Raw genomic sequence first — 25,307 nt, 5'->3', positions numbered from 1 at the left:
CAAACAAATAGAGCATTCTTCACATTATGAATAATAACATTTTAAACACAACTATGAAATTACTACAAAGGAGTTGTTCTTTATGCAAATAGATCATATTTTTGATGCACCATAACATACCATTTTACACATGTTTATAATGAATTTGGGTGTACTTCCAATTCTCTGTAGCCATAGAATTCCTTTAAAACACTACATAAAAAGGTGCAGAACAGAGGAACAGTCCCCTGTTACACTTTTGCCTCAGATCAAATTCCTGACCATTGTCTATGCTAAACTAAATTTTACACAAAGAAAGTGTAAACTCAAACTTATTAAAAAAAAAAAAAAATTATGAACACTAAAATGTCTGGTTCATTCTTACTACTAACTATGCTGGTTGCTTTTTTTGTTACAAAGTACATTCTTCTATCAACGTCTAATCTCGGAAGCCCAGAACTAAAATCGTAATTGCGTCAGATTATGTTACGTAGTCTGTCCATGAGAGATTAGTCAATAGAAGACCTAATCACCTGTATGATTTGAATGATAATGGGAGAATTAACATTTTCATCTGTAAGCATATCAGTACCACATATCATTAATCAATAARATAGCAGATAGATTTGATAATTTTTTTGACAGTCGTTCTTTTTTTTCTTTTTTTACAGGCAATAACACAATCTCACATTTAGAAAATATATTTTTTTCAAAGGAAATTAAACAAAAGAGCAAACCACAAATAAAGTAGGTATTTTACAAAGTTTTCCATATTGTGTACCTAAACAAATGCTTACACAAACCCCTTTTACTCTAAATAATAAGCACTAAGTAGTTGTCTTGCAATGATAATGTCACATGTTATGGTACGAATAATGTCACATGTTATGGTACAAATAATGTCACATGTTATGGTACAAATAGTATGCCTTTAGACTAACTTTATTTACCCAGTTCATTTATTGGCTCTGAGTCTCTGACTGTATAGTTCTGGGTTATATGCTGGAAAATTGAGGTATATTTAACCGCAATGGTGTTTGTCAGTAGGTTTTCTGCAAAGTAATAGCTTTTAGGAGAGAATAATAATTTGCACACAGTACCTTTGTCTATTTTATCAAAACATGTACATCCTGAGGTAGATCTCTATTGGTTGAAACTTCTCTAGTGGTTGTAAAACAAAGTCACAGGCCAGTGCTCTGAACCTGTCCGGGTTAGTTAGTGCACTCTTAAATTTCCAAACTAGGGTTTCCCTGCTTTTCTCTAAAGCACGGTCGGGTCGGAGTGGTTAAGGGTCCAGTACACTACCCCTACCAAAGTTCTCTATCTTCATGGCTCCTCGCTAGCACATTTGGTAAACACACTCTCCCGACACTGGCGCGGGTTGCTTATTGGTGTCACACTTCTCCGACYCRACAGTCTTGCCGGTGTAGTCTATACAGACAACACTGCGTCGGCGTTCCCCCTGGCCACAAGTTTGTGAACAGGATGACCAAGGCCCCATTTGCCAGATGGGGCACGGCAGATCAGCACAGGGTCTGATATCTGTGGGTTTCAGGTCCTTATCGCAGGTATTGGAATGGAAACCAGCGTTGTCTCTGCATTCGACGTTCCTTCGGGACCACCCTGAGCCGCAACTCTTGGAGCAYTCTGACCATTCGCCCAAACGCCACTGGGGCACACCAAAAGCCTGGATCATATGCAGCGAAGCCTTTCTCTCTTTGGATTTAGTGAAATGCACATCTTTGGGGATAAAGAATGTGTATTTGACCTTGGGTGGAGATGCCTCCCCAGCAGTGGCCAGCAACTGGATGGTGATGGCCTCCCTCAGTTGTCTGAAGCTTTGGATTCTCTCTAAGGTGGTGGATGAGCCACTGTACTTCAGCACAGCCCCGAGAACAGGGATATCCTGCTCCACCGTGGATACAGAGAAGTTACCATTTAGTATGTAGCCACCGCTCTCTCGCTTGATCGCCAGGTAGTTTCCATCGTGTTTGATGTTTCTATGGCTGCGCTGTTTGATGTCAATATTGGTAGCCCCGACAGGRATGGTCACAATGTCGCTATAACCGTAACTGAAAGAAAAAAGCTAAATGTTTCATTTCAGCTGYAATCACATCAGCAGCACAAAAGRCWATCAACCAATAATACTTTCTAAATATGACTATTATTTAGTCTKGATCATAATTAGATGATAATAGCTATTAGGGTCATACATGCTTGTTACCAGAAATGTAATTGGAATATTTAGGTGTACTCACGTGGCTTTGTTGTATGAACCAGTGATCTTCCTGCAACTGAGGCCATTCCCACCACACAAGCCACACTTGTCAAGCCTCTTGTTGGAGCCGATCTCTTTGTCACAGCCCGCCTTGACACATTGGCCTTGTACACAGACAGACGTAGTGTCGGGACCACATGTGGTGCCGTCGACAACCTATGGACCACAAATGCAAAGTTGAAGTCTCAATTTACTAAACACTGTGATTCACCAAACAGTGAAGGCAAGCTGTAAAATATTTATTTACAGTGGCTAACTTTCTACAGATTTTTAGTGAACATACCTTGGCTTCAAAGACTTTGAATTCACTGCTGCCTTTGGCCCGGCAGAAGAGTTTACACCTGTCCCGGGGCGACACACCAGCGTACTTTGGAATCCATTGCTTCATGTTCCCCAGAATGTCCAGATAGTTGAARGTGTTGTACTTCTCACACTGCTCCTCTCTAAAACTCTTCACTAAGGTTGGAGAAAATGACAAAGCAAAAAAAAAAATCCATCGAACTAATATCAAAGCAGAGACATTTATTGAAAAACCTAGGTTAAAAACATCACTATAGCTCACCACTATATAAAAAAGTGAAATTCTATAGTGCAAGTACATAGACAAAATATGGCTTACCATCATTATCCTCACACGCCTGGGTGTTGCAAGACTGGTACTGAACTCTCTGGCCCTCGCAGTATTTGCCGCCGTTCTGGGGCACGGGATCTGTGCACTCCCTGTAGGAGAACTCCACACCCCCTCCACATGTCCTGGAGCACTGTTGCCATGGTCCCCAAGCGCCCCAGCCGCCATCCACAACCACCTGTGGTAAAGCCAAAACGTAACAGATTGAGTACTRAGTGCCATGATAACATGAGCCGTCCAACTCAACCACAGTCTAGGCTGAGGCATCAGCGTCTCTTGGCATGCCATGACTTGGGTAAATCTGTCYGTCAGTGTGGCACGCTTCTGCTGTCTCCCACATTCCTGTCCTGTGTGTCACCACTTGCAGAACCCGTGGCGCCCTTGGCAATACTAAACTGTGTTGTGTGTGTTCATGTGTGTGTTTTCACAAGCTTTTATTAGTGGGTGAGCAAAAAGTATATTTACTGCCAGCATGTCAGTTTATAAATCAAATTTATTGACATGCTTAAGAGCTTGTACTCTCAAAAGTACGGTCTTCCTTACAACACAGGAAGGAAATACTCTATCAGAGATAAATGAATACACATACAGTATAGTAACTAACAAGGCATTCTGAGCCAGCGTTTGTGTCAAAATGCAATACTACAAGACCAAATATGGGAGATTTTTTTTCTCCCCCCTTTTCTGAGAAAAACTAGGGCTTACCTTTGGCTGCGTGACTTCGTGGGCGGCCATGCATGCACCGTGCAGACAGCTCTTGTTGGTGGCGCACGTGGTGCCATCCGCCCAGTGGAGGCTGCCGTTTTTGGTGGTGCAGTGGGGCTTGCCCTCCTCCCGGCACCACAGCTGGCTGCAGACGTCACTGTCAGAGGTGTTGGGGCAGTGCACAAACTCCTCCCCAAACATCTGCTGACACTGGCGGTCGAGGCTGTATGTGGTGCCTGGGAGTTCACTGGGTAACGGTAAGATGCTCTCCGGTGGATCCAAGAGGCAGTCGCCTGTGATTCAACACACAAGAGTTCTGTTTTTTTAAAATCTGAAGGTTGTATAATGTGGAGATTTGACAGTGACAGAGGCTGACTTTGTTGGAGTCTTCTCACAGTCACATTCTGAACAGCTGGTGAAGCTTCTCAAACCCATGATCACCTAAACTCAGCAGGAAAAGAAACATCCTCTCACTGTCAACTGTGTTTATTTTCAGCAAACTTAACATGTGTAAATATTTGTATGAACATAACAAGATTCAACAACTGAGACATAAACTGAACAAGTTCCAAAGACGTGTGACTAACAGAAATTGAATAATGTGTCCCTGAACAAAGGGAGGGTCAAAATCAAAAGTAACAGTCAGTATCTGGTGTGGCCACCAGCTGCATTAAGTACTGCAGTGCATCTCCTCCTCATGGACTGCACCAGATTTGCCTGTTCTTGCTGTGAGATGTTACCCCTCTCTTCCACAAAGGCACCTGCAAGTTCCCGGACATTTCTGGGGGGAATGGCCCTAGCCCTCACCCTCCAATCCAACAGGTCCCAGACGTGCTCAATGGGATTGAGATCCAGGCTCTTCGCTGGCCATGGCAGAACACTGACATTCCAGTCTTGCAGGAAATCACGCAGAGAACGAGCAGTATGGCTGGTGGCATTGTCATGCTGGAGGGTCATGCTGGATGAGCCTGCAGGAAGGGTACCACATGAGGGAAGAGGATGTCTTCCCTGTAACGCACAGTGTTGAGATTCCCTGCAATGACAGCAAGTTCAGTCCGATGATGCTGTGACACACCGCCCAAGACCWTGACGGACCCTCCACCTCCAAATCGATCTCGCTCCAGAGTACAGGCCTCAGTGTAACGCTCATTCATTCGACAATACACACGAATCCRACCATCACCCCTGGTGAGACAAAACCGCGACTCGTCAGTGAAGAGCACTTTTTGCCAGTGCTGTCTGGTCCAGYGACGGTGGGGTTGTGCCCATAGGAGACGTTGTTGCCAGTGAGGTCTGGTGAGGACCTGCCTTACAACAGGCCTACAAGGCCTCAGTCCAGCCTCTCTCAGCCTATTGCGGACAGTCTCAGCACTGATGGAGGGATTGTGCATTCCTGGTGTAACTCGGGCAGTTGTTGCCATCCTGTACCTGTCCCGCAGGTGTGATGTTAGGATATACCAATCCTGTGCAGGTGTTGTTACACGTGGTCTGCCACTGCGAGGACGATCAGCTGTCTGTCCTGTCTCCGTGTAGTGCTGTCTTAGGCATCTCACAGTACGGACATTGCAATTTATTGCCCTGGCCACATCTGCAGTCCTCATGTCTCCTGCAGCATGCCTAAAGCACGTTCACACAGATGAGCAGGGACCCTGGGCATCTTTCCTTTGGTGTTTTTCAGAGTCAGTAGAAAGGCCTCTTTAGTGTCCTAAGTGTTCATAACTGTGACCTTAATTGCCTACCGTCTGTAAGCTGTTAGTGTCTTAACGACCGTTCCACAGGTGCATGTTCATTAATTGTTTATGGTTCATTGAACAAGCATGGGAAACGGTGTTTAAACACTTTACAATGAAGATCTGTGAAGTTATTTGGATTTTTACGAATTATCTTTGAAAGACAGGGTCCTGAAAATGGGCCCTTTCTTTTTTTGCTGAGTTTATTTGGAGAAATGTTCAATGAGCTTTAGTGTGATGTTGTTCTTGACCCAGTGTTCAGACCACATTCTTAGCCACATACGCTCTCTTTGGAATCACTGACTAACTGATAAAGAACATTTGCTTGTAACAGCTGTTACTTTTGGCTCATGAGAAACAAAACCTTCTCTGTAAGTATGACTCAGAGGAAAGGAAGGTCGTGAATAAATGTTACAAATAATACACATTTTTTCAAATTACAAACACATTGCCATTCACTCCCAATTTCAAGTAGTAACCACAAACAACCTGGCAGCCAATCTCTCATTTCCTTATGACGTCTCCAATGTACAGTGCATTCGGTATTCTGACCCCTTGACTTTTCACATTTTGTTACGTTACAGCCTTATTCTAAAATTGATTAAAATTGTTGTTTTTCTTCTCAAATCTATGCACAATACCCCATAATGACAAAGCAATAACAGATTTTTAGACATTTCTAAAAAGGCCATACCATAAAGGCCTGATTGGTGGAGTGCTGCAGAGATGGTTGTCCTTCTGGAAGGTTCTCCCATATCCACAGAGGAACTCTATAGCTCTGTCAGAGTGTCACCTCCCTGACCAAGGGCCTTCTCCCGCGATTGCTCAGTTTGGCCGGGCGGCCAGCTCTAGGAAGAGTCTTGGTGGTTCCAAACTTCTTCCATTTAAGAATGATGGAGGCCACTGTGTTCTTGGGGAACTTCAATTCTACAGAAATGTTTTGGTACCCTTCCCCAGATCTGTGCCTCGACAAAATCCTGTCTCGGAGCTCTACGGGCAATTCCTTCAACCTCATGGTTTGGTTTTTGCTCGGACATGCACAGTCAACTATGGGACCTTATCTAGACAGGTGTGTGCCTTTCCAAATCATGTCTAATCAATTGAATTTACCACAGGTGGACTCCAATCAAGATGTAGAAACATCAAGGATGATCAATGGAAACAGGATGCACCTGAGCTCAATTTCGAGTCTCATAGCAAAGGGTCTGAATACTTATTTMCATAAGTTATGTTTTTTATATTTCATAACTTTGCAAAAATTTCTAAAAACCTGTTTTCGTTTTTGTCATTATGGGGTATTATGTGTAGATTGATGAGGATTTTTTTGAATAAGGCAGTAACGTAACAAAATGTGGAAAAATCAAGGAGTCAAGGAGAATACTTTCCAAATGCACCGTATCTCCATATGAAGATTTTGTGCAACTGCAGAGAGTCTTTTGCATATAAGAAAACCTGAGGTGAGAACTTAGGTAACATTGTGAACACTTGTGAAGCCCGCAGGTATAATGCTTTTTAACTTGTTATAAGCCTCCTGGAAGAGTATTTTCAGAGGCCATATTTAGTTTAATTGGGTAGATATTGTAAAAGTAAATACAGAAGTGAAAACTGGGCCCTCATAAGAGTGGTTTAACCTAGACGGCTCTAGTTAAACAGAAGGCTCTAGTAAAAACAGAAGGCTCTAGTAAAAAAAAGGGGCTTTAAAATATATATCGGATTTCATTCACGTTCAGCCTTCTGACGTCAACACACAGTATTCAGATATTGTGAAATATATGCAGTTGAATAAAACAAGTACAATAGTTGTAAAAAGGTATTGTAATATCAAATCAATTAAAAACGTTCAATGAAAATAAACACTTTAACACTTTCSTCCTAGAAAGTGTTACCAAATAAGTTTTATTTGCCTACATCAGAGTTGTCAGTGTTGTTTGTCAGCATGACATACCGTGTCCGTTGTCAAAGAACTCTGTGACGTAGAGAGCGCTGCAAGGGGACCAGGGGAAAGTCTTGTTGAGGTGAACGAACAGAGGGGCCATCATGTGATGGCCGCCTAGATTCCCAAACATCCTYTCGCAATTCTTGGAGTCGTCGTGAGGCATACTCAGCACATGGCCTAAAGGAGAACAATACTGTATCAGTATTCAGTACCGATCATGGGACGAAAGAGACACCCTGAAAACCAATTCAAATTCAATTTGAACTATTTAAGGTATGCTATGGAAGTAAAGTTACTAATAGTTTACATCTACATTAGGCTTGGGGGTTGACTATCTTATCAAGTTCTTATCTCCTTATCTCCACACAATTATTAGTTGTAGGCTAACAAACTTTTGCATAATCTTTCGGCTCATGGGTGTGCCCCTTTCTGTCCAAATTAAGTTATTTGTGGACAATATTTCTGTGCATATAGAGGAACATWTTTGACAAGAGGAAAAATGTATGGAGACCTATAGTATCTTTATATATGGTCGCTATAGAAGTTTGAGAAAGTTTTATTTTTTTAATGCCCACGTCATACCAAGTTCATGGGCAGCAGTGAAGGCTGCTTGAAGTCCATTGTCCTCAATGACAGAGCAACTCCTTTTTGGATCGCACATGGTTCCCACATCAGCAACCCCTAGGGTGTCACAACTCTGATGTCCACAAATATCCTGGAAGACAGACAGCAGCGGTTTCAAACAGTGAATCTTTAGACAGCATTTCTATTTGTCCCTGGTTGTTTTTTCCCCCTCAATGTTTCCATTATAAAATGAAGCAAATAAATATTCCTGGCAGACTGAAGCAGATCTATGATGTGGGGAAAGTAATGGTGTGATATCAGAGATATATTTCAACAACATGCCTTTCCCTTCACATGTCAGGCTGGCTCTCTAACTGAGATACATGTTTCCTGGGGAATATGTCCCAAACCACAAGACACAACCATACATGATTCAAAGGACATCTGGACTTAGAGAGACATGCTGAATTCAACTCAGCATGTGTACACCTTGTTTTGCAGAAGCATCACTCACTGGAGWCCGCATGTGCAAACTACTTCCAATTTAGGTCTCAAGTTTTTGGTTTATCTTATGACAAGACATGTGGCACACATTCTTTGGCAGGTCAAATTCAGGGCAGCAACATCACACCCATACTCTGGCCATTTTAAGGGATGTCATCATCACTCAAGGCTGATTTGTAACCATTCTAAAAATAGCTCATAGGAGAGCCTTCAGCCCTATAGGTTTCAAAGCTCATCCGATCTGATTCATTGACACAGGCAATTGTATTTCATTAGAGATCACATAATAAAATATTAGATTATTTCATTAACTCTCCAAACCATATGGTTATGGAATAAGGGGTTGGGGAGATCCTGTGACATTGATGTAATCTGTAACAGTATACATTTTGGGTAGGCAGTGCTCACCTCTCGGGTAAAAAGCAGAGCAGTGTCGTAGTGCTCAGGATGCCTCTGGCTGGCCGGGTTGAACTGTTGTTGCCAGGCACAGAAATTACGCAGAGCGACTCCCCCGTTATTGGAGAGTGACGGTCCAACCTCCTCGTCTTCCACCACCACCATTTTCACCACCACCATGTGGACAGGGTTCTTGATACTGGGATGTTTGTAAAGCTGGGCTGCCACAGAGACCAAGGTCAGGATATAGTGCTAGATCAAGGGAGGACAACAGGCAGTTAGATATTAGAGAGGCTTACAAGGCAACACTGTTGGTGATGATTTAAGCTAAAATCCTAAAACYAAGCGAGTGAAATAACAGCGAGACTGGAATTAAAACACATACAGTACCAGTCAAAAGTTTGGACACCTACTCATTCCAGGTTCTCTTTATTTTTACTATTATTCTACAATGTAGAAAATAGTAAAAAAATWAAGAAAAACCCTGGAATGAGTAGGTGTCCAAACTTTTGATTGGTACTGTACACAAAAAAAGGAAGTATCCTTAAAAATGTCAAATGCTCACATGCTCTTTATCATTTGCATGACCCCAACATTGTTTAATGGTGATGCTCATAGCTAAGTCATAAAGAATGCGGAACGAAATTACTGCCAAAGCATAATTCTCCTGCCTGACTTTATCAGATGTTTCCCAATCCCATCATTAATCTCTATGAACTCTACTTTTKAAATGATCTCATTACTCCAACTTAGTTTACACCATGCATATCAGATAAATAGCAAGTGTGGAGCGCCTAGTCTTGCATAACAGAGCAGAMACATTGTTCCTGCATCCAAAATATAGCCTAGAATTATTTCAATTGAAACAGAAATGTGTTTTTCTTCTTTAAAGCATTTGATTGTGGGTGTTTCCGCATTGGGAGTTGGATTGATTTTAAACCTTGAACTAGCCTGTTAAGAAAAGTTCCCACTGGGTACAGATGTCGGTTCAAGGTCTAGTTTTGATTTACATTTGGTTGAGTTGTCAACTAACAGCGAATTAAACGTGAAATCAACAGCAAATGTCACCATGTCATTGGATTTAGGTTAAAAGTTGGGTGGAAAAAAATAGGAAATGCCCTTACATTGACTTTGTGTTAATACACTCAGTTTTCCACGTTAATTCAGTCATCATATAGATTTTTTGGTGGTTTAAATTATGTGGAAACAACTTTGATTCAACCAGTTTTTGTGCGCAAGAAAGTGTCATTGCAATTATAATGTTGTAAATTATCAATATAGAACTTTGTGACAGTATGGCACTTTCATTTTTGTTAAATGTTATCAAATGAGTGAATCAGCATGGGCTATTTTACTCGAATATATCCTACCTTTATCTCRTCTCCATAGAAATGTGTCATCGACGTGTCTGCAACCACCAGCGTCTCAATAAATCGTGGTGCTGATACAAAGCGTTTCCCTCGTAATTGTCTCTCAGGATCTTTTTTCTCGTGCAGAAAACGTTCGTTGTCTRCTTTTACATTACTCTCCTCCCTCAGTTGATCAAAGACAGTTTTAGTGTGATTTGGTGCTTCTGTGGGCGTCCTTCTTTTGATAAAATGTAACTGTTCAGTGGATCTCTCCCTYCTCCCTGAGCCGAGCACTTTGGGCTCAATTAAATACTCATCCCCGTCTGTAACAAACGATCCAAGGATGCCATAACAGATACTGACCGCAACAACAGAATCTTGGTTGGAGTCCACAGTCCCYGAGTAAAAACAGCTTCTCAAATCTCTTTCTATCTCCTCGGTCTTGTTTATCAAGTTGTGAAAGTCAGTTTCAGTTTCAGAGTGTCTCCCTTGGGCACCTGAGGCGCTGCGTAAAGTGTGGATATCTTTTGCTTTGATGCGTTGAATTGTCAGTGTAGGAGATAAGAAACTGTTATCCGGGCTTAAATTCAAAGTGAAATCGCGACCAAAGGCACTGAGTCTAAACCTGGGCTGTTCTTCACTTCGTTTCCAAAAACGACCGCTGYTTCTTCCATTTATCCTGACAGGTACAATTTCCTCGGATTCAAACAATTTCGAAAGTGATTTGTCTAWTACGCACAGAACTAGTAAAACGAAACACCGTTTTGAACACATCTTCTGCAATGGAAATTGCACTCAAAAAGCTATTAAAACAAAGACAAGCTTTCAACCGAAATTCCGGACCAAGCCCAAACGCAGCTGGACTCGTCAATTGATAGTATCTGTAGTCGGTAGAAATCTTGAGTCACTGCTATTTTTAGTCTTGGCGACCTAAAATATTTTTTCATCAATATAATGTATAAAAAAATCCAATGCTGTATAGTCAGTCTGTGTCGAGAATGTCAGTTATTTTTAGTTTAATTGTGTGATCTTCATTGCTATTATAGCGGAGCTAAAATACTGTTCTACCACTCGGCAGCACCACTGAATACTAGGAGTAGCGGAGGTATTTATACTTTCTTSTCTTCCCTGGACAGAAGAGGATTGTTTTTTATATCACTCGTTGCCTCAAATTCTCCTCCCACTCGTACCTCATGAGAAACTCTTGGAATCAACGGATCCAATGAGAATAGACCAACACCCCCCCGTCTGAAATAGCTGCAGTTTGACAACCCTGCAACTAATATTAACTCGGCATAGGCCTGCAGCACATGACGCTTCAACCTGGACACCCATACTATAATTTAAGGGCTCGGTCAGTTATTTCTGAACTTGAGTGACTGCCAGTGCAGTGACCCCCAAGTGACTCCCATAAGTAGGCTATAGCATATCCATCACGACCATGGTCCTCATCAGTCGAATAAACCAATGATAAAGGGATATCATGGAATACATTAGAGATTTATCTTTAAGAGATCAAAACTGTAATATAATGTAACAAATGAACGCTGATATTACGTTGGGCTCMTAAGCTTCGAGGTGGCGTTGGCAAAGAGACATGTTAGCGCTACATAAAAAGTAGGTTATTTTAGGTAAGGTTATGAGGAAGCATTTCAACCACTAGGTGGTAGTATTTGATTACTAAATAGTGGCATACATTTTACGCGAGGGAATGACCAGAGATGCGCACTCTACTCCAGGCGCAACAGGTGTCGCTCGTTTTTAAGCTATAGCCTATGTACTGCACACTGGAACAGGTTAGAGCAACATAAGTGATTTTTGAAATGTTATTAGGCTATTTCTCAATCAATCTTGGGTGTACTTGCATTACGCATGGAGTTTGAACTGTTAGGTCATTAAGCCTAGTTACCCTGTACGATAATTAGTTTGTACAAGATTATAGTTTAATTAATCGATTAGTTATGCCGGATTAAGTCATATTAGTTTCACCTGAATCTATAACTCACACAGTACAATTGGTCTGAATATTTCTTTTTTAACCAAAACTGTACTTTTGTGGTAGGTGATGAGTGTTCATCCTATTGCGTCAGAGACGCACTTTTGGTTCCGATAGTGGGACGAGACAGTTCAGCTCTTGCCACATGTGATGATAATAATATTTAGAGCGCTACAAGTGGCTGCGGTTTAAAGCATAAACCAAGGGGGTAGACTATGTCCAACGAGCTTTTCCCAGCACCTCCCCGAATTTCCGTTGACAGTTCTCAGTGTTTATGAACATGACTCCAGAGAGTCAAACTCACAAAGTCCAAAGAGCAGGCTGGGCTCAATAGTCTGGTTCAAGATGGGAATCGATCACATCTTTTGGTCTTTCATCCTTTGAGGACGCTCAACTGCGGCTCTGTGACACAGCGCACTGGATTATCAACCTCACRTGCAGACGTGGTACYACCAAGGACAGTGGCGGATTTATCGATAAATAATAGTTTTTGTATTACAAAGATGTCTATGTTTATTGGCTCTCTGTTTATTTTTATGGATGTCCTATTATATGCTCAATTTAATTATTGCATGGAAATAGATTTTTGCGTACCTGTTCGATTAGATCATCAACATTTAGAAAGACATACTATTCGACAGACGGAGGGGAGAATGAATGACCAGCTAGTTGTTTTTAAAATTACTGCTTTCAGGCAAGAATGTTATCTAAACCTTTTACCGGATTCTACATTTATTGCGCCCAACATCACTCCCCACAGCGGCTCCTTAGCATCAACTTCCTCTGCAACCACAGACCTGAACCACTGCTTCTACTCTGGTGATGTCAATGCAGACCAGGAATCGTATGCTGCGCTGAGCCTGTGCAAAGGCTTACAAGGCGCCTTTTCTTACCAGGGCATGGAATATTTTATCAATCCACTTGGGAACGAAAGGGCCGGAGGAGGATATACAGTGAATACTGAAAGAAGAACCCATGTCATACGTCGCCGGGGACGCGACAGGGACTCCAGCGGCAATTCTACCACGAACAGGTGTGRAGTAAAACCTGGTTTGACCCAAAACCTTTCAGGGTCTTTTGAGAAATATAAACGCATGAAAGGACTGGAGATGGACAGCCTGACTGAAACTGTATTGAAGAGCCTGGGTAGATCCAAAAGGTTTGCCTCCATCCCTAGGTTTGTGGAGGTTCTTGTCGTGGCTGATGAGTCTATGGYCAAATTCCACGGGGACGACTTGAAACATTACCTGTTGACCCTGATGTCTGTGGCTTCAAGGCTGTACAAGCACCCCAGCATCATGAAYTCCATAAACATAGTGGTGGTGGGCTTCATGGTGATCAACGAARCAGAGAAAGGACCCAAGGTTTCCACCAATGCTGCCCTCACTCTGCGCAGTTTCTGTTCTTGGCAGAAAAATTTAAACAAATACAATGACAAGCACCCTGAATACTGGGACACTGCAATCCTATTCACCAAACAGGTAAGGTGTGGTGAGTTGCAGCCAGGTGTCAATGTTTGCTTGCAGATTAGCTTCCATGCTTCCATGCTCATCAATTATTTCAAATTTGAATTAYTATCTCATTGTCACCCAATACATTATCTCCAAATGCAATACTAAGTGCTCTTTTATAAACACATCCCTTTGTGTTACATGCAGCCTAATAATGCTGAGACAAGGTGGGTTTGGGTGTCAATTCCTTTTCAGTTAAGGAAGTAAATTAAAATTCCACTTCCAATTCCAATTTTTACTCTATACATCTCTATGAGAAAAAAATGAAAACATTGCTTGTAACTGCACAGCTGAAAAGCAACACATCTGTCTTCACATCTTAAAAGTCCCCCTCCTTTTTCCTATCATGAATCACATTGCAAAACATTTAGCATAAAGGCCCCCACAATCGTGATCACTGAGCCAAAAAACATGCTCATGGAACAAGATGAACCATATGAACAACGACTGTTGCACATCTTTCAGAATGTGTGTCTAGCCAGTCACCTATTTTTCCATCCCAACCATAGAGATAGATAGAGGACTCAGCTTTATATCTGTGCCATTATAGCGTCTGTGATAGCATGGGCAGCGCCATTGAGGCTACAACCCATAGGAATCCCCACCCATTTGACTACTTTAACTACTTTAAATTGGCGGAAGCAGTGGCAATTCTAGCATGTACATTTTGGTGGGGCAAAGTTAAAAAATTGTATGCATGCCAGCAAAGCCACTACACAACACAACACAACACTAAACAATACATTAATTGCACTATAACGGTGACAAACGGTGCCCACAAACTGTTAGGGCCTACATAAAGCTGTCTCAAAAGCAGAGTCCCAACACCTTACCACTGCTACACCTGGCTATCAGCGGAGCCTTTTCTGKYAGCGAAACAGTTAATTCAGCCTCATTTAATGCCTTAAAAAAAATATACAGTACCAGTCAAAAGTTTGGACACACCTACTCATTCAAGGGTTTTTCTTTATTTTTACTATGTTCTACATTGTAGAACAATAGTGAAGACATCACAACTATGAAATAACACATATGGAATCATGTAGTAACTAAAAAAGTGTTAAACAAATTTTTCAAAGTAGCCACGCTTTGCCTTGATGACAACTTTGCACACTCTTGGCATTCTCTCAAGACAGTGTCACCAGCAAAGCAACCCCACACCATCATACCTCCTCCTCCATGCTTCACGGTGAGAACCACAGATGCAGAGATCATCCGTTCACCTACTCTGCATCTCACAAAGACACAGCAGTTGGAACCAAAAATCTCAAATTTGTCCCATGCTCATGTTTCTTGGCCCAAGCAAGTGTCTTCTTRTTAATTGTGTCCTTTAGTAGTGGTTTCTTTGCAGCAATTCAACCATGAAGGCCTGATTCACGTAGTCTCCTCTGAACAGTTGATGTTGAGATGTGTCTGTTACTTGAACTCTGTGACGCATTTATTTGGGCTGCAATTTCTGAGGCTGGTAACTCTAATGAATTTATCCTCTACAACAGAGGTAACTCTGGGTCTTCCTTTCCTGTGGCGGTCCTCATGAGAGCCAGTTTCATCATAGCGCTTGATGGTTTTTGCGTCTGCTCTAGAAGAAACTTTCAAAGTTCTTGACATTTTCCAGATTGACTGACCTTCATGTCTTAAAGTAATGATGGATTGTCGTTTCTCTTTGCTTWTTTGATCTGTTCTTGCCATAATATGGACTTCGTCTTTTACCAAATAGGCTATCTTCTGTATACCACCCCTACCTTGTCACAACACAACTGATTGGCTCAAACGGATTAAGAAGGAAAGAAATTCCACAAATTGACTTTTAACAAGGTACCCCTGTTAATTCAGAACATGGGCCATTCTTACATTATTCTCCCTGTACACCAAGTCAGAACCATATAATAAATAAAGGGGGCATATAAGCAGACAATGAAAGCTTTTACAATATTCAATGATGACATTTATCTAAAACAGGCTATAGGCTAGATGTGCACCACCAACAGCTAACAGCTTACTACACAACATACATTTAGTATTACTTTCTTAGCTACAGTAGACATATCTCTCTGGTATATTACATATTTTATKCAGCAGCATACAATACATTTTCAGACAAACCTTGTTGTGCTGTGCTCACTTGAACAGGAAGGTGGCGCGGCGGTCGTTCTTGGGCAAATTTTGTCATCAAACTTTGTCATAAAAGTCTGGCATTCTCTGGATTGATGGTGCATTCAAGACAATGGGAAGTCGAGGAAAAAACAAGGTTGAATCATGATGACGTCAGTGATCTTCAGGTCGGAGCTCTAAAATGAGGCCTGAGTTCCCGACTTGCAATTCCGAGTTGGATGACCGTTCAAAACKTATTTTCMCAGTCGGARCTTGTTTTATTTCAAGTTCCTAGTTGTCTTCAGTGCACTGAAGTCAGATTTCCCAGTTCTGAGTTTCCTGTTGTTTTGAGCGCGGCAGAAGTCATGCTRGATTGACAGCATGGCCAATGTTGAATGTTTATCCTTTTAAGCTTGGAAAAGAGACCCTTAAACCCAGACTTGGAACCACACACCCATTTCACTGAATAGCAGGCTAGTGATTGCTTTGCAATGCTTGCAGTTATCCACTGATTCCTTCCAAACCACTCATTGTTGAATTTGCGATTTCCAACTTGTTGTGTAATGTTTATGTCAATGGCCGATGAGCACCTATACATTTTATCTATAATTTCTCTTCATTATTTCTCTTCATATGACAAGGATTAAAAGGATTTACCAGTAGATTGTCGACTTGATTCACGATGATGACTGCTAGCTAAGATTTTGAAAGTATGATGTTGACATGATCAGTCCAATCAAAGCTACTGTAGATAAAACATGATTTGATGTCAAACTGATATGTGACATGTACTAATGCCAAAATAACATGCAAAACAGGTGGGGCTCGAAACAAATGACGGTCGCCACTGGGCGGAAGCACGGTGGAAGCCCTCAATTGTGCTGCCCATGCTAAAACTGCCTTTTGGCCACTAGAGGCCTCTATCACACTTTATACAACAGGTGGGTCTAATCCTGAATGCTGATTGGTTAAAACAGCATTCCATCTGGTGTCTATTCCACAAATTGYCACAGGCTAAATCTATGAGTTAAAATGCCTATTTACTCTATTTCATCTGGCTGCCTACTGTCTCATCAGCCCAGCCAGGCAATTTATAAACTTGATCTCCACTATAAAAAGCATATAGACATTATCTCACATCTATTTTAGACTAACGTTTCGTTTTCAACAGCAGAGATTTGTATAAACCTTGCTGTTTGTCTCTCCAACATTTGCAACATTGTTTCAATATTAAAATTCGATCTCCTGCTGTCCCATAGTAATGAACRTGTCGGGACGACACAGACAGGCATGCAGTGTTTCTCASCTAGTCTAAATCATGAATCAACTGGCATAATTTTTATGGATATATACAAAAAAATCTATAGAAAAAARGTCAAACGAAATGCAGCTAATTTGCAGTCTTTCCAGCTTCAGTTTGAAGTGATTGTGTTACTGTAGCKGTGTTGTTGGCTAGCTCCTCTGAACAACAGTGTCCTGACGAGTGAGCACATTTTCTATGCCAGGCGAAATCCCCCTCATTAGCTCATTGTTATGGATGTATCCAAATAAATGTCACTAGAAAACAGCTTRAACAAATGTAAATGCAGCTACTTTGCTGTTATTCTGTCTGCACTTTTTGACGTGACTGTAAGTTAGCCGTAGTTGGCTAGCTAGCAAGCAAGRGATAAGAACGTTGCCAGCCCGTATGGCGATGGAACATTTAGAACAAACGACTGTCCATAGATACAGAACAAAAACACTGAACTACTGGGTCGCGTCTCTAGCAACCCTGGATTTGTGTCCGGACTATATCTTGTGGAARGATGAAATGGTATGAATAAATTAATCCAAATAACGTTTTTAATGAAAATATGTAAATTATTTGAATATGTTGGTAACRCGTATAAAAGTGATAATGYCCTCAAAGCCAGTGTTTGGAGGATATATTGGCACGGTTTGCCGGCRTTCGACTTTGTCTCGGGCCTAACAACACCCGTGCCGATATATTCTCCAAACACCGGATTCTCGGGCATTATCACTCAACGATGATCCCAACCCATGTTAGCACCATACCACCGAGTTTAGAAATACCACAGGTAGAACAGGCCAGGCAGGGGTTTCACTAGCTCTGGTCCAGGAATTCAGCACAGTTTGCAAATGGAAGGCTCAGCATTAGCACTAACGCCTGGACCAGAGCTAGGATTTGACACACTCCGATGGTGGAATGGGAAGTATCCATTTCTCTGTGATGATCCACTCACTTCCAGCTGTGAGCCTTTAGTCCTGCCTCTCAGCCTGGATTCAGCCAGTCTGTCTGTTTTCCATTAAGCCTAGCTTGGCTGGGACCAATCTAATGCATTGGTTCTCTTCGAGTGCATAACACTTCATTCTGAGACTGAATCTGTCCAACTGTGATCAAAGTGGTGTAAAATGATCCCACTTATATGGTGATGATGCCTTGACCTATACAATTACCTTAAAGTGTGTTTATTGACTTTATTGGGGGASGGGGTTATTGAATTTAATATCGTAGGCTAGAGGTATGGTGTTAATGTGCTTGTATGAACAATGCAGTTATATCAGATAATAATTCTCAGACTCAAATCAAATAAGCTTGTGTTTGAAAGCATTGTACAATGTTCAAGTACAATACATTTTTAACAGTTCCATTGTCAGACAGACCTCTTGGCACGTGGCAGTGTAATTGTTCTTCTCTGACAGCTGTAACATTCCCTAARCATCTTGTGGATTAAAGGGTTAGTTCACTGGGCCAGATTGAGAGAGGGAGAGAGATATATAAAAAARAATGGGCCTAACCAGAACAATGGACCAGATTGTTAGTGTTTTTTGTTTAAATATCTACCAAAAGATGGTGGATATGCAATGAAATAACAACACACATACACGCACRACAAATTACATTACACACCTACACACATTGTCCAGATGATCACATGTCATTTGTTTCCTGCAACAGGACTTGTGTGGAGCCACTACCTGTGACACATTAGGCATGGCAGACGTGGGCACTATGTGTGATCCCAAGAGAAGCTGCTCTGTCATCGAGGATGATGGCCTCCCTTCGGCCTTCACCACTGCTCATGAATTGGGTGAGTGAAGATCACTCTAACTTGTGTATTATCGGTATCTACCAGAACACTAGAAAAAAGGGTTCCAAAAGGGTTCTTCGGCTATCCCCATAGGAGAGCTATTTTGGGTTCCAGGTAGAACCCTTTAGGGTTCCATGTAGAACCCTCYGTGGAAAGGGTTCTACATGGATCCCAAAAGTGATCTACCTGGCACCAAAAGGGTTTTACCAAGAAACAAAAGTGGTTCTTCAAAGGGTTCTCCTATAGATAAAATCAGAATGTGTATAAACAAAGCTGTTCTGTTAGTTCCAGGTTGTGAGCGTCGTAAAGCTAGACTGAATAACGCATAGGAAACAATATGCAGACCATTGGAGACTAGCTAGATTATCTAATGAATAATGGATATACTCAATTTTCTAAAATGTTTCTAAAATCATCAACACTACTCTCGTTATTAACCCATTCATGTCCATAACGGAAATGTAACATTTAATTTGGTACACTTGCCATCTGAGCTTACTGATCAACAAAATCTAATTTCCGCGAAAGCGTTTGTCTACAATGTCAGTTTTTATTGTACTATGACATAGACTTACCAGGTTAATTCAGGTGAAAGCTAAGATCCCTTATTGATGTCACTTGTTGAATCCACTTCAATCAGTGTAGATGAAGGGGAGGAAATCGGTTAAAGAAGGATTTTAAAGCATTGAGACAATTTAGATATGGATTGTGTATGTGTGCCATTCAGAGGGTGAATGGGCAAGACAAAATATTTAATTAAGTACCATTGAACGGAGTATGGTAGTAGGTGTAAGGCGCACTGGTTTGAGTTAAAAACTGCAACGCTGCTGGGTTTCTCATGCTCAACAGTTTACCGTGTGTATTAAGAATGGTCCACCACCCAAAGGACATCCAGCCAACTTGACACAACTATGGGCCAGCAACCTTGAACGTTTTTGACACCTTGTAAAGTCCATGCCTTGACGAATTGAGAATGTTCTGAGGGCAAAAGGGGGTGCAACTTAATATTAGGAAGGTGTGCATTCGGAAAGTATTCGGACACCTTGAATTTTACACAATTTGTTACGTTACAGCCTTTTTCTAAAATGTATTAAATTCATGTTTTTCCTCATCAATCTAAACACAATACTGTGACAAAACAAAAACAGGTTTTTGGAAATGTTTGCAAATGTATAAATATGTCAAAATGTAAATATCACATTTACATAAGTATTCAAACCCTTTACTCAGTACTTTGTTGAAGCACTTTTGGCAGYAATTACAGCCTCGAGTCTTCTTGGGTATGACGCTTCAAGCTTGGCACACCTGTATTTGGGGACATTCTCCCATTTTTCTCTGCAGATCCTCTCAAGCTCTATCAGGTTGGATGGGGAGCGTTGCTGCACAGCTATTTTCAGGTCTCTCCAGAGATGTTCGATCGAGTTTGGGCTCTGGCTGTGCCACTCAAGCACATTCAGAAACTTGTCCCGAAGCCACTCCTGCGTTGTCTTGTCTGTGTGCTTAGGGTTGTTGTCCTGTTGGAAGGTGAACCTTCGCACCAGTCTGAGGTCCTGAGTGCTGTGGAGCAGGTTTTCATCAGGGATCTCTCTGTACTTTGCTCCGTTCATCTTTTGCCGAATCCTGACTAGACTCCCAGTCCCTGCTGCTGAAAACATCCCCACAGCAAGATGCTACCACCGCCATGCTTCACCGTAGGGATAGTGCACAGTTTCTCCAGACGTGACGCCTGGCATTCAGGCCATAAAGTTCAATCTTGGTTTCATCAGACCAGAGAATCTTGTTTCTCATGGTCTGAGAGTCTTTAGGTGCCTTTTRGCAAACACCAAGAGGGCTGTCATGTGCCTTTTACTGAGGAACGGCTTCCGTCTGGCCACTCTACCATAAAAGCCTGATTGGTGGAGTGCTGCAGAGATGGTTGTCCTTCTGGAAGGTTCTCCCATCTCCACAGAGGAACTGAAGCTCTCTCAGAGTGACCATCGGGTTCTTGGTCACCTCCCTGACCAAGGCCATTCTTCCTCGATTGCTCAGTTTGGCCGGGCGACCAGCTTTAGGAAGAGTCTTGGTGGTTCCAAACTTCTTCCATTTAAGAATGATGGAGGCCACTGTGATCTTGGGGACCTCAATCCTGCAGACATTTTTTGGTGCCCTTACCCAGATCTGTGCCTCAAGACAATTCCTTCGACCTCATGKCTTTTTCTCTGACATGCACAGTCAACTGTGGGACCTTATATAGACAGGTGTGTGCCTTTCCAAATCATGTCCAATGAATGGAATTTACCACAGGTGGACTCCAATCAAGTTGTAGAAACATCTCACGGATGATCAATGGAAACAGGATGCACCTGAACTCAATGTGGAAAAAGTCAAGGGGTCTGAATACTTTCCGAAGGCACTGTATCTACTGTATAAACAATATCTAAAGCAATCCTCACACACTCACACACACTCCTAGAGTACATTATACAGTATAAGCAAATCCAATGTAAGTCAATGGAGAGTGAGACCTGCTACATTATTCTCCCTCTTTCTCTCCCTCTCTCACAAACACACAGGTGACATACAAACACGCTTGCACACCCATGTGTGCACACAGACACACACACACCAACAAACAACACCGGGTGGGAAAGCCAAACCATTCTGAATGTATCTACAAATACAGATCTTTGAAGCTAATCTTATTTAGTCTGATGTCCTAACTGGTTTCATTCATTTGTGGAAACTGTAGAATTGTTATTTTGACCCTTTTGCTGTAGAATAAGTGTTGGTCGTTCATATTATGAATGTAATCACTTTTTGACTGCCCCCTTTTTGATTTGAATGACACCTTCCATATATGTCTGCACATTGTAGAAGTGGTCAGAACGTGCACAAAGATGACCCATTTCGCATACCCCACCCTCCCATGAGACATCCATGCACACCCGTGTGTGTGTGTAGATCTGTGGTATTTGTGTACACGTGTGYTTTTGAGAGAGGGAGAGAAAGAGGGAGAATGCTGTAGCAGGCCTCATTCTCCATTGACTTACAATGGAATTGCTTACACTGTATACTATACTCTAGGAGTGTGTGTGTGAGAGAGAGTGTGTGGATTTATTTTATATTGTTTTATATAAGGTCCAGACCATCTATATAGCCAACAATTATTAAGATTAGAACATGTTTATAATCTGAGAAAGAGGAAAAACACTGTAAAATGACTCACTCTACAGTGACTCTGCTTATAATACTGCATATACTCAAATATGGGTGTTTACATTTGTCCTGTTTTACTGCATGTACAAGAGGGTAACTTGTACACATGTGTTTTTTGTACACCCAACTCCCCCTGAGACACCTTCGGAGAGTGGGGTCACGGTCAGGGATCAGCCATTTTGGACCGTGCTTCATTGCCTTGCTGAAGGGCAGATCGACAGATCTTTCACCTTGTTGGCTTGGGGATTCGAACTAGTAACTTTTTGGTTATTGACCCAACACTAAGCGCTAGGCTACCTGCCCCTCTATTTTTATATATTGGTCCAGGCAATTTAATACCAAAGAGTATTAAGATCTGATCATTTGAACATGTTCCATTTGTGAAAATAGCGACAATTTTACTGGCCCCCTACCATACTGTCAATTACATTATACAATACTGATTTGTAAATACAGAATAGAGCCATGCATAGAACCAACCATGCAACGAGCTCGGTATTTACAAACCAGAATTAAATTGACTTGCTATTGTGACATCGTGTCACGACTTCCGCCGAAGTCGGTTCCTCTCCTTGTTCGGGCGGCGTTCGACGTCACCGGTCTTCTAGCCATCGCCGATCCACTTTTCATTTGTTTTGTCTTCTTTTCACACACACCTGGTTTACATTCCCTCATTACGTGACGTGTATATAACCCTCTGTTCCCCCCCATGTCTGTGTGTGRAATTGTTTGTTGTGCATTATAGACTGGTTTGCGACGKATTATTTCAACCCATATTGTGTTGTTCTGGGTGCCGTCGGTTTTGCCTCATTAAACTGCTCCGGTTATTACCCAGKTCTGCTCTCCTGCGCCTGACTTYCCTGCAGCCAGTTACGCACCTCTTACACATCGCGGTGATTTGATCTTTGGGGACAGCCAAAGAACCTTTATTGGTTCTAGATAGTGTGTGAAGACTAAATAATAAAAATAATAATAATAATCAAATATTTATTTTATATAGCGCTTTTCAATACAAGTACAATACAAGTCGCTTCAAAAACAAAACAAACAAAAACATTTCCAAAACACATGTAGGGATCTGGCRGTTCTTGGGTGTTGGTCTTCCACAGCTTTAGATGATAGGAGGTTCATAATGTAGTAGCTTGAGAGGAGGGAGCATAGATGGAACAGCCAGGCAGGGAGGTAGAGACATCTGACAAACAGGCCACGGAGCTCTTCATCAGGCACCTCATCGTCTTCGATGTTCACRGCTAATAAATAATATGTCAATGCCCAAATAGACGTGTATGTTGATTATGTTAATGCCAGAGTGAACTTGTAGGCATTATGCATGTCTTGAACAAAAGATGATAGGTGTTGATGATGTCATTTGGTGTTAACTCATTCAGTTCTAGTCTGTTGAGGATGTACTGTACAGTTCATCAATCTCCGTAGAAATGAGATGTTGTAAGTCGAACCAAAGAGCATACATAATTTCTCCATGTGTGAACTGCCTTGGGGGTCCTTGACTCCTGCATCATTTGATTACCATTTCTAATCTGTCAGACATGGAATGGGGGGAAAAGGACTAAGGCCCGTTGAAAACTCTTGAACTTTTCTCACCTTCTTCCTTTGATCCAATGAAATGGGTGAGATTCTGTCCAACGGTCTCGTTACCATTGAAGCCATTTTTGTCAAGGCTGGTATTATTAATGAGACAAGTGACAGTTGCGATCAAGTGTTTTCAGTCATCCATGTGGGGCTGTGAAGGGAGTAAARCCTGAAAACAGATGGTGAAGTACTAGCAGATGTGAGGCCCCAKTGAGAGGCACTGGTTTAAGGTGCACACGTCTATTAACTAATTATACAACTTCCTTTCAAAAAGGACCTTGTCATATTTTACATCCATTTGTGAAGTCGTMATTTCCGTGTGGGATGTGATGACTTCGTACTGAGGACTTTGTTTCCAACAACATCTAACTGTTTTCTTTTTTTTTCCCATCAAAGAAAATGGTTATTTTACTTCTACTGTCTGTGAGTATYATACTTCATAATCTATGACAGCATTGGGAAAAGTGGTTGGTTTGATATTTGGASTGGAATGGATGGAGTTCAAGTGAATACATGAAATTTCACAACATAGTGTATAATATACATACTAGCCCTACAACGTACTGTATGTAGGCTATATGAGTGTGAAGAGAAAAGTATGGGGATCAAACATTAGTCACAAGTGTCCTGCCAGGAACAGTTGCAGTGAAGAATTTGTATTTATTATGGATCCCCATTACTGCCTGGGGTCTGGCAAAATTAAGGCAGTTATACAGTTTCAAAAACATTCTAATACATTCAGAACAGATTTCACAACACACTAAGTGTGTGCCCCTCAGGSCTCTACTCCACTACCACATATCTACAACACAAAATCCAGGTGTTAGTCTATGTATAGTGTGTATGTTATCATGTGTGTGTGTGTACATGTGTCTGTGCCTATGTTTGTGTTGCTTCACAGTCTCCGCTGTTCCATAAGGTGTGTTTCTATCTGTTTTTAAATTAGATTTTACTGCTTGCATCTGTTACCTGATGTGGAATAGAGTTCCATGTAGTCATGGCTCTATGTAGTACTGTGCGCCTCCCATAGTCTGCTCTGGACTTAGGGGCTGTGAAGAGACCTCTGGTGGCATGTCTTGTGGGGTATGCATGGGTGTCCAAGCTGTGTGCCAGTAGTTCAAACAGACAGCTCGGTGCATTCAACATGTCAATACCTCTCACAAATATAAGTAGGGATGAAGTCAATCTCTCCTCCACTTTAAGCCAGGAGAGATTTACATGCATATTACTGATGTTTGCTCTCTGTGTACATCCAAGAGCCAGCYGTGCTGCCCTATTCTGAGCCAATTGCAATTTTYCTAAGTTCCTCTTTGTGGCACCTGACCACACAACTGAACAGCAGTCCAGGTGCGACAAAACTAAAGCCTGTAGGACCTGCCTTGTTGACAGTGCTGTTAAGAAGGTAGAGTAACACTTTATTATGAACAGACTTCTCCCCAGACTTCTGTTGTATCAATATGTTTTGACCATTACAGTTACTCCAAGCAGTTTAGTCACTTCAACTTGCTCAATTTCCACATTATTTATTACAAGATGTAGTTGAGGTTTCGTGTTTAGTGAATGATTTGTCCCAAATACAATGTTTTTCGTTTTTGTAATATTTAGGAATAATTTGTTCCGTTCCACCCATTCTGAAGCTGACTGCAGCTCTTTGTTAAGTGTTGCAGTCATTTCAATTGCTGTAGTAGCTGACGTGTATAGTGTTGAGTCATCCGCATACATAGACACACTGGCTTTACTCAAAGCCAGTGGCATGTCATTAG

At 41.7% G+C, this 25,307-nt stretch overlaps 2 protein-coding genes across 2 annotated transcripts in view; one reads left to right on the top strand and one right to left on the bottom strand.

Moving 5' to 3' along the window:
* Positions 1-331: 331 nt before the first annotated feature.
* LOC111949654 (A disintegrin and metalloproteinase with thrombospondin motifs 8-like) lies at positions 332-11,176 on the bottom strand. The gene is made up of 9 exons (XM_023966995.1): positions 10,091-11,176; positions 8,733-8,972; positions 7,839-7,971; positions 7,266-7,433; positions 3,591-3,883; positions 2,877-3,063; positions 2,541-2,713; positions 2,238-2,413; positions 332-2,051 (listed from the first exon to the last, which is right to left on the bottom strand). The coding sequence occupies exons 1-9, from the start codon at positions 10,841-10,843 to the stop codon at positions 1,319-1,321; spliced, it is 2,856 nt and encodes a 951-aa protein (XP_023822763.1). The 5' UTR covers positions 10,844-11,176; the 3' UTR covers positions 332-1,318.
* A 1,107-nt stretch (positions 11,177-12,283) lies between these two features.
* Positions 12,284-25,307, top strand: part of LOC111949872 (A disintegrin and metalloproteinase with thrombospondin motifs 15) — a 26,403-nt gene continuing 13,379 nt past the window's right edge. The window contains exons 1-2 of the mRNA XM_070433850.1: positions 12,284-13,546; positions 18,627-18,759. Of these exons, the coding sequence (XP_070289951.1) occupies positions 12,569-13,546; positions 18,627-18,759 (1,111 nt within the window). The 5' untranslated portion in view covers positions 12,284-12,568. The remainder of the gene's footprint in view (positions 13,547-18,626; positions 18,760-25,307) is intronic.

This window comes from Salvelinus sp. IW2-2015, linkage group LG22, assembly GCF_002910315.2.
Source record: "Salvelinus sp. IW2-2015 linkage group LG22, ASM291031v2, whole genome shotgun sequence".
Taxonomy (NCBI): domain Eukaryota; kingdom Metazoa; phylum Chordata; class Actinopteri; order Salmoniformes; family Salmonidae; genus Salvelinus; species Salvelinus sp. IW2-2015.
The sequence above is the reverse complement of the archived record's forward strand: the minus strand, read 5'-3'. Positions and strand labels throughout refer to the sequence as shown.